Source organism: Esox lucius, chromosome 11 (genome assembly GCF_011004845.1).
Source record: "Esox lucius isolate fEsoLuc1 chromosome 11, fEsoLuc1.pri, whole genome shotgun sequence".
Taxonomy (NCBI): domain Eukaryota; kingdom Metazoa; phylum Chordata; class Actinopteri; order Esociformes; family Esocidae; genus Esox; species Esox lucius.
In genome coordinates, this window is record NC_047579.1 from 42341863 (window position 1) to 42357963 (window position 16101).

General features: G+C 42.7%; 1 protein-coding gene across 1 annotated transcript; it reads right to left on the bottom strand.

The window, feature by feature from the left end:
* Window positions 1–1030: 1030 nt before the first annotated feature.
* Window positions 1031–14206, bottom strand: kat2a (K(lysine) acetyltransferase 2A). Its single transcript, XM_010874807.3, has 18 exons — window positions 13874–14206; window positions 13393–13519; window positions 12047–12192; window positions 11389–11478; window positions 11099–11280; window positions 10214–10405; window positions 9990–10096; window positions 9630–9740; window positions 9317–9453; window positions 6403–6611; window positions 6184–6310; window positions 5936–6046; window positions 5700–5843; window positions 5362–5476; window positions 4735–4771; window positions 3389–3452; window positions 3130–3214; window positions 1031–2824 (listed from the first exon to the last, which is right to left on the bottom strand). The coding sequence occupies exons 1-18, from the start codon at window positions 14099–14101 to the stop codon at window positions 2631–2633; spliced, it is 2406 nt and encodes an 801-aa protein (XP_010873109.1). The 5' UTR covers window positions 14102–14206; the 3' UTR covers window positions 1031–2630.
* Between the last annotated feature and the right edge of the window lie 1895 nt (window positions 14207–16101).

Here is a 16101-nt window from a genome sequence, read left to right on the forward strand (position 1 = left end):
CATTTTTTTTCTAGCGGAAACTCTGATTGGCTAAATATAACCTAAACAAAACAGACCTTATTTGAAGCGATTCTACTGTTCTTCATGGGGCAAATTAACTGAGTAATGACAATAGCAATATCACATTTTGGAGCTAGGTTTTATGGGGATTAAGACACCTTGACTACTTCAGTCTATGGGGGGTATAGAGGAGCTGCAGTCATGGACTATTGGCCTAAACAGCAGTAAGAAAGATTAATCTACTGGTAGTGAGACTGGTATGCGTATGTGCAGTCCAGGAGACTAGTCACTAAGCACACAATGCCCTTAAAGGGCCCCACTCTTACAACATGTGACGTCAGGAAAACGAAACTAACTGCTCCCAGAAACGTGGGGAAATCCCAATATACAGCTCCGGAAAAAATTAAGAGACCACTGCACCTTTGTTGACAAGGAAGGTTTTAAGTGAGGAACACTCAAAAACGTCCTTTTTGACTTTTTTGGAAAGGAAAGAAAAAGGTACAGTGGTCTCAATTCTTTCCAGAGCTGTATGTGTGAATTACATTTAAAGGGCATGGTAACCATAGAAACAGTGACAACCTCTAAACAGAAATATTTTATATAAAAACTTTATTTTCATTAACAGTATTACAGGAGCTATTCAAACTATAACTAAATGAAAATGTAGCAGTCTTCATATTTTTTACATTTCACTCACACAGTACGGTCAGAATGTTTTCTTAATGCAGCATATGTAGGACGAGGGATGCATACCTGGCAACCCTGAATAATGCAACATTGAAATCACTTTAGTTGCTCAAAGCTAGTCATTATTCAAGTACACAATGAACACACATATACCGTAGTCTAGACAGACACACACACACACACACACACACACACACACACACACACACACACACACACACACACACACACACACACACACACACACACACACACACACACACACACACACACACACACACACACACACACACACACACACACACACACACACACACACACACACACACACACACACACACACACACACACACACACACACACACACACACACACACACACACACACATTTAGTGGAATACTCAACAAGCAAGCTCAACCAACCAGCATATACCAGTCATTCCCCCAAACACCTTCACAAAATAGCAGAGAACCAATCAGAAGCTGACAATCAGACAGACCATAAATCAAAGTGGGTTTGTGAGCCAAAAGCTATCGCTGTAAAAATATAACTGAAATAATATATATATATATTTGAATGAAATAAGATTATATTGTTCTCCACCATGTAATAACTACAGCTTGTGAGTGTATGGATTGACTACAAAACCAGACACTATTTCGTATGTCAGACATAATCATAACATGCACAATCAAACACCCTTGTCTCGTGTCCGAAAGCACGACTGCGGTCTGCACTGAAATACTGACGTAACTAATAGTTCCCCGCCGTGGATGATTCCTGCATTTCCATCAGAAACAAGTCATTGCAGTTCTCAGTTCCAGGTATAACAGAAGCCTAAACTAAGGGGTTGGACAGTAACCCAGAGGGCACACAAATCCATTAAACTAACTATTACATGCCACTTGGCCCTTCATGATACTTCCCTAACCAGTGACATCGTCATACAGACCAAGAAAACAGAAAAGGGGATTACAACACTACAGATTTACTTAGCTCTGCCTAGTTACCTTTAAAAGTGGCGGAAAATTGAAATTACACTTACAGCATTTTAAAATACTCAGTATTGGTCAATAAATGTGTTGGGGGCAAGCGTAAAAGCGGAAACATAGTGGAAAGGTCGTAGAATATCTACTGACCGATCACAAAGCCCATACCGTCACAACGCAACGCAAGATAGGGCGATCTATGGTCTCGTTCGAGGCCGAATACATACATGTCCTGAAATATGTGGGCAACTGGTTCAATAAACACGTGCGGTGATATCTGGCAGTCTTATGCTATGTATTCTTTCAGGAAGGGGATCGTCAACAGCGCCTTAGCCAGGCTTTAAATAGATGTGAAGTCTAAAGGTAACTTGTCTTCCAAGTCGACGGCACGTGGCATCTCAAAACACTCCCCAAGTCAACTTTTCAAGTGTATACCAGTACAGGAAGGCAACAACGGCGTTAGGTCCCCAGGTCCCGTCTGCTTAAGTTCCCATGTCAGTGACACACAAATCATTTGGAAAGCGGCCATTGTTTTTATCGGATTAAGAGAAAAGATGTCTAAATGGGATTCTGAATGTTTAACATCCGCTGGAGGGACATATTAATTTGGAATCACTCGGAGCAAAAACAGAATGAGATCGCAACACTGTTCTATTCTAAAGGGGAGTGAGAGAGAGGAAGAGTGTTAAGGACAGAGGGGTATAGTTTGTTTGACACATTAAAGCACTTAACTGGCCCACGGAGCCTTCTCAATTTTCTCCCGCAGTTCCCTTCACCCGTCAGTAAATGTAAACATGCATTAACACACAGCCATTGTTGACTTTTAAACAAGATTTCGGTTGAAATATGGCTAGCAATGATCCCCTAACTATGGCATCACAGTAACGTGACTGATTGTGTGTATACTGAGTGAGTGTGTCCCTGACGCTCCTTTCTGTGGTTCGGCATCGACCTCACTTCTCGATCAGGCCCCCTTCCTTCAGCTTGAAGTAGAAGAACTTCTCCAGTGTGTTGGCACACTTGCAGTACTCGCTGTCTGGGGGGTTGTATTCACGGCAGTTTGTGATGACACGCTGCAGGTCTGCTATGAAAAGCTTTTTGGTCACGTAGTACCTGTTCTTCAGCCTCTCAGTCATAGTCTTCAGATCTAGAGGAACGAGGGGTTCTGTTTACAATGTCTTGAAAAACATTGTTGAGGAAATATCACATCATCTGACACGTTCAATAAGATGTTATCTCACATACTTCGGCAGGACAGAGTATAGGCTACAACACAGATGAACCGACCAATGAATAGTGATGAAATACCAAAGAACCAGGCAATGAATGATGACAATGATATACTCACTGATGAACCGACCAATGAATGGAGGTGAAATACTTCTCAAAGAACCAGCCAATGAATAATAAGGATGAATTGCTCACCAATGAGCTTTGCCACGACAAACTCACCAATGGGAAAGCGTATGATCTCGTAGTAGTCTGGAGCCTCAGACTTCTTCACAGGCTCCATGAATGGCCAGGCGTCTGGGTGAGTCTGGGATAGGAACACAACACAACCTCAATACGACCGTCTCTGCACCAAACGGTACCCTATTCTCCATTTAGGGCACTAATTTGACCAGAAGTATAGTCTGTCATTTAGGACCAAGATCGTCCGGCCACTCCTAAGGTTGACCACAGACTTGATTTGTGTCAGTTCTTGTTGTACCTTGATCTGAGCCAGGAGATTCTTCAGCATGTTGTACAACAGGTCAGGGTCTTTCAGCTCTTTGCTACAACACAGGATGGGGAAAGTATATCAATGAAATAACTGCTGGCAGTAGTCTTAGAGTAGTTCGTGGTCTGCCGGTGTCCGGTCTGGCAAGGTAGGTTACTATGTGGGACATATCCTGCCGCGATATTTTTGGCCGGATGCACCTGCCTCAGTCCTCAGTAGCTACACAGCATTACGCTAACAAGGTGCCGAAAGGCTTGGACCAGTCGGCCCTGGTATAACTCCCACTGTGTTCTCAGACATTTGGTATGTTCCTATGGAGCTCGAGATCTGCCAAAAGGTTAAGCAAACATTGTTGGGATCGTAAGAAAATCCATACGTGGATTTGTATGATCGTAAAAAAAGCTTACATGCAAAACATGAAACCAAGGGAGAAATGAGATCTGTGAACGTACAAACACCCTGTCACGATGACCGACGAATATTATTGGCTTGTATGAATCTAGTTTTACAATTCCGCAATACAACATAATCTGGTGTCCTGCAGTTTAATCATCTCATCCTCCCAAAAAACATGACCGAAACTTTCCGGGAGCGCTAATATAACAAGCGTAGGCAGTGTGAACAGCAGCAAATCAGGAAAACCGGAAACATGCATCCTGAAAGATTTCAATTTAAGAGTCTCTCCTCTCCTTGTGCATGCATAATGAAAACTGATTTTAATGTGCGTAATTTCATGTTTCACGTATTACTTTTTTTTTTATATATGATCAAACCAATTTACAAACTTATTTTCTTATGATCCTAACAATACATACGCTTAAGCTTTTGGCAGATATCTAACTCCATAATGTTCCTGCTCATTTGATCCCTTCCTCCCTATATAGCTCCTCCCAGGCCCTGAGCTATGGGACCACACCTTAAGACTACCTGGCCTGACGACTCCTAGCTGTCCCCGTCCAGTCCACCTGTAGGCCGTATTGATGGTCTGAACATCTGAAGAGGACCTGACTTCATGTAAAAGCACTTTGTGACAACTAGTGATGTAAAAAGGGCTTTAAAAATAAATGTGATTGATTGATTGTCGCATTGAACCACTGATTATCTTTCTGCTTGGTTGATGACCTATACTACTGAGGATTAGGCATTTCCAATCAAGTGTTTGTCTGAACGTTTGAATGTCTTGATCAAACGCTATGATGTGAAAAGGCCATGTACAACTGCAGTCTATGAATGTCAGTCAGAATAGGATTGGCCTCACATACATACATATCCTACAGTTGTTTCATGACAATAATGCCTATTTTTTGTTTTACTAAAAGACCCAACATCCAACTTACACTTTCTCCTTTGCACTTGGTTTCCAGCCTGTTTCCCCTAGAAAAAGAGGTAAAATTATGATGTCAGACACGGCTTAAAGAGACTCGCAGAGGAAAATGTAACAATGCAAAAAAAGTTAGATTTACTAATCATATATGAATAATCTAAGAGCAGGATCTGCATTTTACCCCAGTTGTCAAAGGTTTACGTGAAACTCTGTGGAACCAAGTTTAGTACTGTAACCTTGGCCTATGTGAGTTCCAGCTAATGAGTCTCAGTCCCTTGCCATGAGTGACAGCAAGCAAGAAGCACATTCAGAAGTTACGAAAACTGAAAATAGTATGTTGGACCAGCAACATGCAAGGATGTTGATATGTGGGACCAATGACTCAGCCAATGGACAGAACAGATGAAAAATGGCCGACCGGGATCAAGCAGTGATGTCATAACACACGCAGTGATGTCATAATACACCGTTTATCCGCATTAATAAACAGTGGGAATACGTTTTCAGGCATCCTTTTTGACTCTTAGGACTAAAGCCCTGGATAAAAAAAAAAAACCAGGAAGTTCCAGAAAGCCTCTTTAATATTCTGTTCCCTGGGCAATGTTTTGAAGGACACCAGGACCACCACCAAGCCACTTACTGATGCCAGGGATGCTCTCCACAGGAATCTGGCGAACACCCTCCTTGAAGCAGGTGAGTCCCGGGTACACCTTCCTGATCTGGCTCTGTTTCCGCTCTATCAGCTTCTTAATGATCTAACCAGTTACAGAAACACAGACACTTAGCAAAAGCACCACCCACATACTTTTACAACATTTTGTTCTATCACAACATATTACAGTGCATTTGTTTAGTCTTTCCTTGAATACAGATGACAATAAAATACACATTTTATAAACAAGTCGACAAGAAGACACAGGAAGGTCACGGAAACGGTGCGCCCCACACTAATGTAAGGACCTCCCACACTCCCCTCACCTCCTTCTGCCTCTTGATTATATGGGACAGCTCGGTGTAGGGGATTCTGGGATTGAGCTCACACTCCATGAGTGTAGCTCCCTCGTAGTCCTTGATGTAACCAAGGTAACGACTCTTGGTCACTTTGATGTCTTTGGAAAAACCCTGCCATGACAAAACCAGACAGAGGCGAGAAGTCAGGGGAATCTAGGAGGACTGCTGGAGAGGAGGGTTTAACACATCATCCTCAATTGTACCTGCTTCTTGAAGTAGCCAATGGCATACTCATCTGCGTAGGTGAGGAAGTACAGGATGTTGTGTTTAATGTGGTACTCCTTCAGGTGGTTCATCAGGTGTGTACCATAGCCCTAAAATCACAAGGTCGGGGGAAAATGCCCAAACTCCATCATGCCTCAGTGTCTCAAACAAAGTCAAAATAACTTTTAAGAGAATACCTTCCATTGCTGCCGCCATATTGCGAGTGAGAAAACAAGCTCATCCATACCTTCACTTGTTCGTTAGATGTGACGGCACAGAAGACGATCTCAGTGAAACCTTGGGTGGGGAACATCCTGAAACAGATGCCCCCGATGACACGGCCATCTTTAATTAGGGCCAGCGTCTTGTGCTTCCTGGACAGATAGGGAAATGGAAAGTCAAACAAGGTGTGTACCTTGCAAGGGGCTTCTCAGTGGCTATCGAGGGGGAATAATGTACTACGTACGGGTCGAACACGAGGCGTGTGATGTACTCTTTGGGCATGCGAGGCAGCTGGTGGGAGAAGACGTTCTGCAGGCCCACCAGCCACATCAGGATCTTTTTGTTGGACTTCTGGGAAAGAGAGTTCCCTATGACATGGAACTCTATTATACCCCGCCTCTCCTCCAGCCTGGCCGTCTCGTCCCGAGCAGCATTGGCAGACAGCAAACTCGTCTAGCAGAGAATGAGTGAGATTATCAATGTAGTGAGAAATCTTTGTCATGGTAGCATCCATTTCCCAGAACATGAAGCTTCGGGCTCTTTAGTGTCGCCGATACTGAACATTTAGTCACCAAACTGACATGCCAAGAGGCGTTTTTGTCCAAAAGTATCTCGGGCACTAAAGACCCTGAAGCTTCCCATTGTATGTTTGTTGTTGTTGTTTGTTACTTATACACTCTTTATGTAGTGGCAATGTTTTTCCATTCCCCATCCCTTCTCTGTTTATACAGAAATGTATCGATATTATTATTTCTTTCAGTCTTTTCTTTGTCTAATTCGCAAAGATAGCCTTGCTTCTTCGCCGTAACCCACAGTGGGTCCAGGAGAATTGAAAATTGAGACACGTTTTCTGATGTCTTGTCAAACAGGAATTGACTAACGGAAGATACACAGAAAAAAAATATAAAAGGCCCAAAAAGATAATTTCTCTAAATGTCTGTGCACAATGCAGTTTACATTCTTGTTAGTGAGCATTTCTCCATTGCCCAGATGATCCATCCACCTGAAAGTTGTGGCATATCAAGAAGCTGATTAAACAGCATGATCAGTACAACGGTGCAGCTTGTGCTTGGGACAATAAAAGGCTGCTCTACTGCACAGTAATATGTTCAGTTGTGTCACAACACAATGACCCTTGTGCTCTGGTTTTAAGGGTGCTTACAGTTGGCATGGTGACTGCATAAATGTCCACCACGGCTGTTGCCAGATGATTGGATGTTAACTCCTCTTGCATAAGTCGCTTCCAATATCGTTTTAAAGAATTGGGCAGTACGCCAAGCCAGCCTCACAACCGCAGACCATCTGTAACCATGCCAGTCCAGGAGCTCCACATCTGATGTTTTCACTGGCCACCCGGACAGCTGATAAAACTGGGTTTGCAGATCAGAATCGGCACAAACGGAGTAATGCTCAACTGCCCGGTGCACACCAGGTCCTTCACCTGACTGAAGCATGGAGTTGTAACCCACCTGAGTGGGAAAAATCACCCACCTTTGATCACCACTGGCGCGCTGGAGAAGTTGGCTCGTCATTGGCGAATCCTAGATTCAACAATACTGGGTAGTAACTTGGAAAAATCCAAGAAGTCTTGTCATGCTGAGTTCATACTTCTGGTCAGTATACATACCCAGAGGAGAGCATATTCTCTGGCCAACAACTACTGAACCAATATACAGGGGCTGGTCATAAAATCAGAATATCATCAAAAAGTAGATTTATTTCAGTAATTCTATTAAAAAAGTGAAACTTGTATAATGTATACATTCATTCCACACAGACTGATATTTTTTAAGTGATTATTTCTTTTAATTTTGATAATTATAACTGAAAACTAATGAAAACCCCAAATTCACTATCTCAGAAAATTAGAATATTGTGAATAGGTTCAATATTGAAGACACCTGGTGTCACACTCTAATCAGCTAATTAACCCAAAACACCTGCAAAGGCCTTTAAATGGTCTCTCAGTCTAGTTCTGTAGGCAACACAATCATGGGGAAGACTGCTGACTTGACAGCTGTCCAAAAGACGACCATTGACACCTTGCACAAGGACACAAGACACAAAAGGTCATAGCTAAAGAGGCTGGCTGTTCACAGAGCTCTGTGTCCAAGCACATTAATAGAGAGGCGAAGGGAAGGAAAAGATGTGGTAGAAAAAAGTGTACAAGCAATAGGGATAACCGCACCCAGGAGAGGATTGTGAAACAAAACCCATTCAAAAATGTGGGGGAGATTCACAAAGTGTGGACTGCAGCTGGAGTCAGTGCTTCAAGAACCACCACACACAGACGTATGCAAGACATGGGTTTCAGCTGTCGCATTCCTTGTGTCAAACCACTCTTGAACAAGACAGTGTCAGAAGCGTCTCGTCTGGGTTTTTTTTAGGTCCAAGGTCAACGCAGCCGTCTACCAGGAAGTTTTAGAGCACTTCATGCTTCCTGCTGCTGACCAACTTTATGGAGATGCAGATTTCATTTTCCAACAGGACTTGGCACCTGCACACAGTGCCAAAGCTACCATTACCTGGTTTAAGGACCATGGTATTCCTGTTCTTAATTGGCCAGCAAACTCGCCTGACCTTAACCCTATAGAAAATCTCTGGGGTATTGTGAAGAGGAATATGCGATACGCCAGACCCAACAATGCAGAAGAGCTGAAGGCCACTATCAGAGCAACCTGGGCTCTCATAACACCTGAGCAGTACCACAGACTGATCGACTCCATGCCACGCCGCATTGCTGCAGCAATTCAGGCAAAAGGAGCCCCAACTAAGTATTGAGTGCTGTTCATGTTCATACTTTTCATGTTCATACTTTTCAGTTGGCCAACATTTGAAAAAAATCATTTTTTTGTATTGGTCTTAAGAAATATTCTAATTTTCAGAGATACTGAATTTGGGGTTTTCATTAGTTGTCAGTTATAATCATCAAAATTAAAAGAAATAAACACTTGAAATATATCAGTCTGTGTGGAATGAATGTATAAATTATACAAGTTTCACTTTTTGAATGGAATTACTGAAATAAATCAACTTTTTGATGATATTCTAATTTTATGACCAGCACCTGTACACAACGCTATGTGGGATGCCTGGGCACTGTGGGAATATCACTACCTGGATGTAAACCGATGCATCCCAGGCTTGACAGGACTCACCTCTGGACCTAACATGGCAGCTGGGTCAGTGATGGTCATCATCACCTCGTTGACAAGCTCCATGGGGATGTCGCCCATCACACGAATCCTCTTAGCATCTTCTAGGGTCAGAGCCTCCGGAAGCTTCCGCTTCTCTCCTGGGAGAGACATTGCAACACACTACCATAACCACAACATAACCCCTCACGAATACACACAAATGGAGTCACTGAGATTTAGAGCTCTTGGATCAGGCTAGACACAAAAATCAGCTATTACTCCACAACCAGTGCAAGACTTGGGTTATCTTGGTGTGGTCGCCCGGGTTCCTGACCTGCTATTGGCTCAGGCACACCAATTTCCATGCCCAGACCCCCCGTAGAGGAGCCACTGTTCACAGCCTTAGAGAAGGAAGGAGAGCCGGACACTGCAGCAGGGCTGATCACTGCCAGGATCGGAAACAAGACCAAACAGGACAGACAGGAAAGGTTAACATCGCCACATTACATGTGGTACATACCAATGTCTTCACAAACCACCTAGGAGTACCCCGTCAATCTTATGAAAACCACTTCTTTACGAGTAGCCTAGGAGTACCCCATGAATCTTATGAAAACCACTTCTTTACGAGTAGCCTAGGAGTACCCAGCTGGAGCTTATGAGAACCTCTTCTTTATGTGTAACCCTCCTTCACCTGTCTGGTGCCCCAGCTGGCCTCCCTCTGAAGCAGGCATAGTGAAGTCAGCCTCCCAGATGGGAGAGTTTTCACCATAAATCTCCTCTTCTAGCATCGACAGAAACCTAAGACAGACAAAGAGTGTGTCACTCATAGGATTCTTTGGATTTTGAGGGAGAAGCACAATAAATGTAATCTTTGAGGGGGTAACGAACTGCTATGAGCTTGTTGGTCGAGCATACTTAGGGAAGTGTGTCAGAATCAGGGTGCGTTTCTCTGGTAGGAGCTTGTCCTTCTCCACCCTGAACTTCTCCAGCAGCTGGCGCCGCGTCACTGTGAAGATTGACTTGAGCAGACTACGGCCAAACACCTGAGTGGTCTCGTAGCGTGGCAGGCTGTCGTTGCTCTGGGGGACATGACAGTAGCACAACCACCTGGGAAACGAAAGCGGCCCAGATTCATGGTTGGATATACAGAATACAGTATAAGGCAGTGGCAAAAGTTTTCAACCTTAGTCTTACATGCAATAAGGTGTGTGCCGATCTCGTCATACTCATACCAGTATTCATATAAAAGTTTGTCACACGTAAAACACGTAATCGGATATACTCATGATTAAAAACACCCTAAGTGCCTTCTGAATTCCGGTAAAGCCTATTTCTCAACTATGCACCTTCTATCAGAGGGCTTTTCAAAGGGATTCAAATGTTACTTGACTCACCCAAACAACATGCACAGTTGAAAAACAATCCAGACAGCTCTAATGACAAATGCACATTACTTAGAAACATTTCACTTAGAAACACGCTTATAATGCATGAATGCAGGCCATCTTTTAGTTCCCCCACTGTACAGTAGGCTGTTGCACTTTCAATATTATATTTGACCTGGAGAAAAAGTAAAAAAAGTATTTTCTCTTTATCTGAGAAAATGCTCAAGTTAAATCAATGGACTATTATAAAAAAGGTTACATAAAAACATGGAACAGGTGAAAAGAACACCATTTCGTGGCAACAAGCTGAACACCGACAGCGGCCGGGAAGCTCCATGGGCGAACCGAATTGGTCCGATGAGACAATGTTACCAGCCATGTGGAACATAAAGAGAGCTATTTCACATAAACACACCTGGTGTAGTCCACTTTGTAGGCGGTGCCGTCATCCTTCTGGGAGCGCTGACGGAACTGAGTGGGAGTCTCCAGCTTCCAATAGTTGAGGCACAGGAGGAACATCTTGGACAGCTCAAACATAGTCTGCCTCTCTTTGGGTGCCAGGTGGCTGAATTTATACTGAACAAAGTTCAACACTCCCTGAGGAACAAAAGACAAAAAAACAAGAAAATGGTTGGATGATTTTCTTGTAGGGCAAAAAAGGCCAGAAGAGCTTGGCAAGCGCTTAAAAAGGAGAGATTTGCAAACCTGCTCAATGTTAGGTTTCTCGAAGGGGGGGCTCCCCAAAGACCCCTCCACTATCGGCTGACTCATCTGCAAGATGCATTTTCTCAGCAGCTGGGGAGAAGGAGATGACAAGACAGTATCAACATTAGCCTCACAAAGCTCTCCGTCACATCTAGTTGTAAAGGTATTACCCGGAAGAGAGGAATGAAATATGTACTGCGGCAATGACCTTGCAAAGAACTAAGTGTCCTGCTGTGTTGGCTGATGTGTCGTCAGTTCTGCAGATTGTTCTGGAGGAACTGGGGTAGTTTGTCAGAAACGATTTCGTGTTCTGTCTCGCTTATCGCTTACTGTCTGTTCTTAAAACCTGTTTGTCTAGCTAATCAGTCTCCCAACTTGGCAGCATGGAAGGAGAACTGAACGATTGGGAGAGAGCACTGAAATAAATTGATTTGAGGGAGGTGGTGATGGCTTTACATAACTGGACTGAATACGTAAACTACTACCCTCCGACATACCACAAAGCTGTCCTAACAACACATATAGCTAATACGATTAGAGAGTCTTTCCAGTAATTAATTATTGGGCTCGGTTAACAGGTGCAAGGCCAGGCACTGATCCTAGGCAGCAAAACGGTTCAGGTTATGACCACCTGTCATGGCATGAAGGGGCGGCACACCTTGAAGAGGTAGAAGTACACCTGCTTGGTGTCAGTGTCCTCCTCTTTGTGCACGGACATGAAGAGGTTCTCCACGTCCACCACCATCCCCAGCAGCCTGTTGATCTCCTCCTCCGACACGTTCTCCAGGTGGGACACATGATCCGCTGCGGGTTCAGTAACAGATCAGCATCTTGAAAGGGGGAGGACTAACTCCATTTTGGCTTACCCACCCATCCTCTAGCAGTCAAACATTTTCAGCTAGGTCAGCACTGAAAATTTGAATTTGTTTGTTAAATAACATTTTAAGACCAACAGTGTGTAAGACTCATGCCCCGACTACCATTGGATGTGATAAAGGCTTAGACAGAGGCAGGCCAAAAAATATTTGCAAAATCAACAGACATTTAGATATAGACCACAAAAATGTGTTGGTCGTTTGTATACCAACACTCCATAGTCACCCTCTGTACAACCACCCTGATGCATTCAGGAAGTAAAGAAATTCCACAAATTAACCAAGTTCATCGAAATGCATTCCTGATGACTACCTCATGAAGCTGCTTGATAGAATATAAAGTGTGCAACGCTGTCATCAGTGCAAAGGGTGGTTCCTTTGAAGAATCTACAAAATGTGTTTTGATCTCAAATACTTTAGGGTTGCCACATGATTGCATGCGTTAGTACATAGTTGTGATGTCGTCACTATTACTCTACAATGCGTTAAAATGGTAAACCTAAAGAAATATCCTTGTGATAATTATAAATGAAAATTATAAATTCAGTCTATTACAATACAAAATGTGGAAAAAGTGAAGTGGTCTGAAAGCTTTCCAAAGCCACTGTATATGAATGTGTAACTATTTGATAATTTATCCATTACAGACAAATGTTTCTATTGCTCTGTCCAATTTCTATTCAAGCTATTTTGATGTTAGCTCCAATAGACAGTGACTTCAACTGTTAACATAGAAAGTGAATAACCTATTTGTCAGTATCCACTGAATCTTATTGAGGGACTTATTCTCAAGGTTGATGAAGGGCCTGATGTCAACAACACTGAGGTATTGGTTAAGTTCATCATCTGGAAGTTCATCCAAAAGATGTCTGTCCATTGAAACTATATGTAAGGTGTTTTAATATTTCAGATTTGATTATTGTAACAATTACAGGAGGCACATTAGTATACAAAATAAGGTAGAAAATGATTCACAAAGAAGCAGGTCAATAACGCATCTCAATCAGGGAGTGGACCTGACTTTTCTCCATATTAACCCTCGTTTAAGCCTTCAGGTTAAATGTTCTGACTAATGCCTCATAACTGGGCTGGTATGTCTCTGGCAGGTGTGCAGGAGCTACCTACTTACCCAGGGCATGTCCACAGCTGCGGCAAGTCTCGCTCAGGCTGGCGGCTTGCTGCTGCAAGTCCATACTTCGAGTGGCTGTCGGCGGGTGTGGGTTCTTCCATCCATTGCATTTGCATGTGTCGCTAGCCTACAGCGGAGAGAAAATTAAGTCCTATACCCGTATAATAATCATCAGTTTCATTCTAGCTCGTTGTTATGCTAGCGATATATATTAATGTGCTATCCATTAAGTTGATTTCTAGCCATTACCAACCTTTGTGGTATTAGCTACATTGAGTAGTATATTGTTGACAGTAACATTAACGTTTAAGTTGCTAGTTGCGTCTTTTACTTCATGTTTAAAACTAGTTTTAAACGACTGTTTTGTTTCTGTTTGTACTAGTGATTATTGTTCACGTCTGGGAACTCACTAGCTCATTGTTTTGGTTGGCTCTGCTAGCAAGCCTAGCCGTAATGACGTTAGTTAGCTAACGATAGCTACCTTGCAAGCGGAGAAGACACCGAGTTTCTCGAGCTTTTTCGCCCGTGGAAAAGCTCTGACTTGGGCTTTCTTCTGACTCGCCCGCTGTTGTTGGCTAAGACCTGGTCTGACTGGGTCACTGTTCCCTGATCCAGATCCCACCGTAGCAGCGTTTGCGCCAGCCGTCCCAGCACCAGGCTGCGCTTGATGTAGCCGGGGTTGCAAGGCCTGTGTCGCCGGGTCCGACATATCAAAAAGCACGCGCACATCCACTACCGCCTGTTCCACTCTACCCCTTTGGGTCGCTCACCTTTCCAAGCACGCCAGCGTAAAAGAAAGGCACGATGGGAACTGTAGTTTCAGAGTGGCCCCAATGAGTGGCAACTGCCGCCCCTAGAAATATACTTCCTAACGGTCTGAAAGTTTATAATAAAAACAGGAATTACATTTATATAAGACAATAGAGAATTAAACAGTGTTGACCACCGTTGAGAATAATTCAAACTTAAAAAATCCAGTAGAGGTCAGTACAGCATACAAGTTACTAAGTGGAGCCTGTTGGTAGACGTTTTTGTATAATATTGGATAAATCATATACCATTCAACATTTGTATTCATGCCTTCCAATTTGGGGCAAATGTTGTCTTCACAATTCGTCTGGAAACATGGAATCTTATCCCAGTCATTACTTTCACAGAAGAGGCTTGGCCAACTAATTGCTCTCTGATGCAAGGAAACAGCGGAGGAGGAATATGAAGGGGGAAAACGTATCACACTGAGCCCAGCTGGCTTCTAAGTGGATGATGAGGAGCTACTGACAAGAGACTTCAGAATAACTGGAAACTGTCAACCACTGAATGCTCAATAACTCAGTGGTTGAGACACAATCTATCAGTTAGGTTTCTCTGGTTTTATGTAAAAAAAAATTATAATAAAAGAAAACATAAGGTATATAGAGTCTAACAAACTGCTTGTGTTTTCCCCTGCAAGTCGCAACTATATAAATAATACAATTACTATGGCTAAGTAAATGGAGACTAGAATATTTAAATAGGAACAGGGGTATGTGTAAAATTAGGCGGTAGTAAAGTGTGTGTGAGCATATATATATAACAAGAACGGATGTGTGTGCGTGTTACTTCATGGGTTTGCCTTCGGTCTTGTAAACAGAGACTGTTGATATCAGACCTCATACATTGACAGTCTGTCTGACGGTTAAGGAGTGAAAGGCTCAGGTGTGTCCGATGCTTGATGATACTGTAGGTCATCATGAGTACCGTTTTCAGACGCTGTACTGGTAAGGTCTTCTAATCATTTCTATGCAATACCACAAATGAGAAGACAGGCAGACAGTAAGATACCTTCCCCCTTATTTATTGGTAAATTTACAATTTGCTGTTTTGCTTTGTCTAACCCTAACCCCGCCCTCCCCTTACCTCCCCCACCTCAGAGCATTGACAGCTGCAGGTACTGTTGTGCTAAGTCATTGATGTCATAACAGACGACTAAAACAACACTGGTCAAAGGAATCCCTCCCTGATACGAAAAGTAAAAAAAGAAGGAGGAAAATAAACTGAAAATAACACAAAAGAAGACAGGACAGAACCAGAGCACTCAATACCACATAATCTTCAGTAACAAAAGAATCAGACACGATAAAAAAAAACAAAAAAAAAAAACATTTCCATCACAAAAATAATTGAGGATGAACGCATTATATTGAGATCGGGAAGGTATTGCATTGACAATAACTACTGATTGGTTACATGTTTGAAGAAAATAATTATACAAGTACAGCAACATGTTTTCAATACACATTTGTAATTTAGGTCAGGAAAACAAATCTTGCTATATGTTTTATTCCACTTTTGTCCTTGCATATGAGTGATTCAAAAACATTACATTAATGCTAAAATGACTTATTGGTGACAATGACGCTAAATGCACTGTATATGGTTGGATATCACAGGTTATTGATTGAAAATCCTTAGGTGGTCTAGCCTTTCAAATCATACTGTTAAATGTGTGCCAAAAAGTAGAAGTAATAATAAAAATAATGACAATAATAATGACGACAACAACAACAGTTCAGTTAAACTACACAACTGCTCTATCTGGAAGGAAATAACTGTCCATTCTCCCATCTCCTTGTTGGGTTAGGAAGCTGAACACTCCGCGGTGACATTCAGAAATAAGACAAAATTAAATCATGACAACTGCGACATGCACCCACCACCGAACTAAACAGG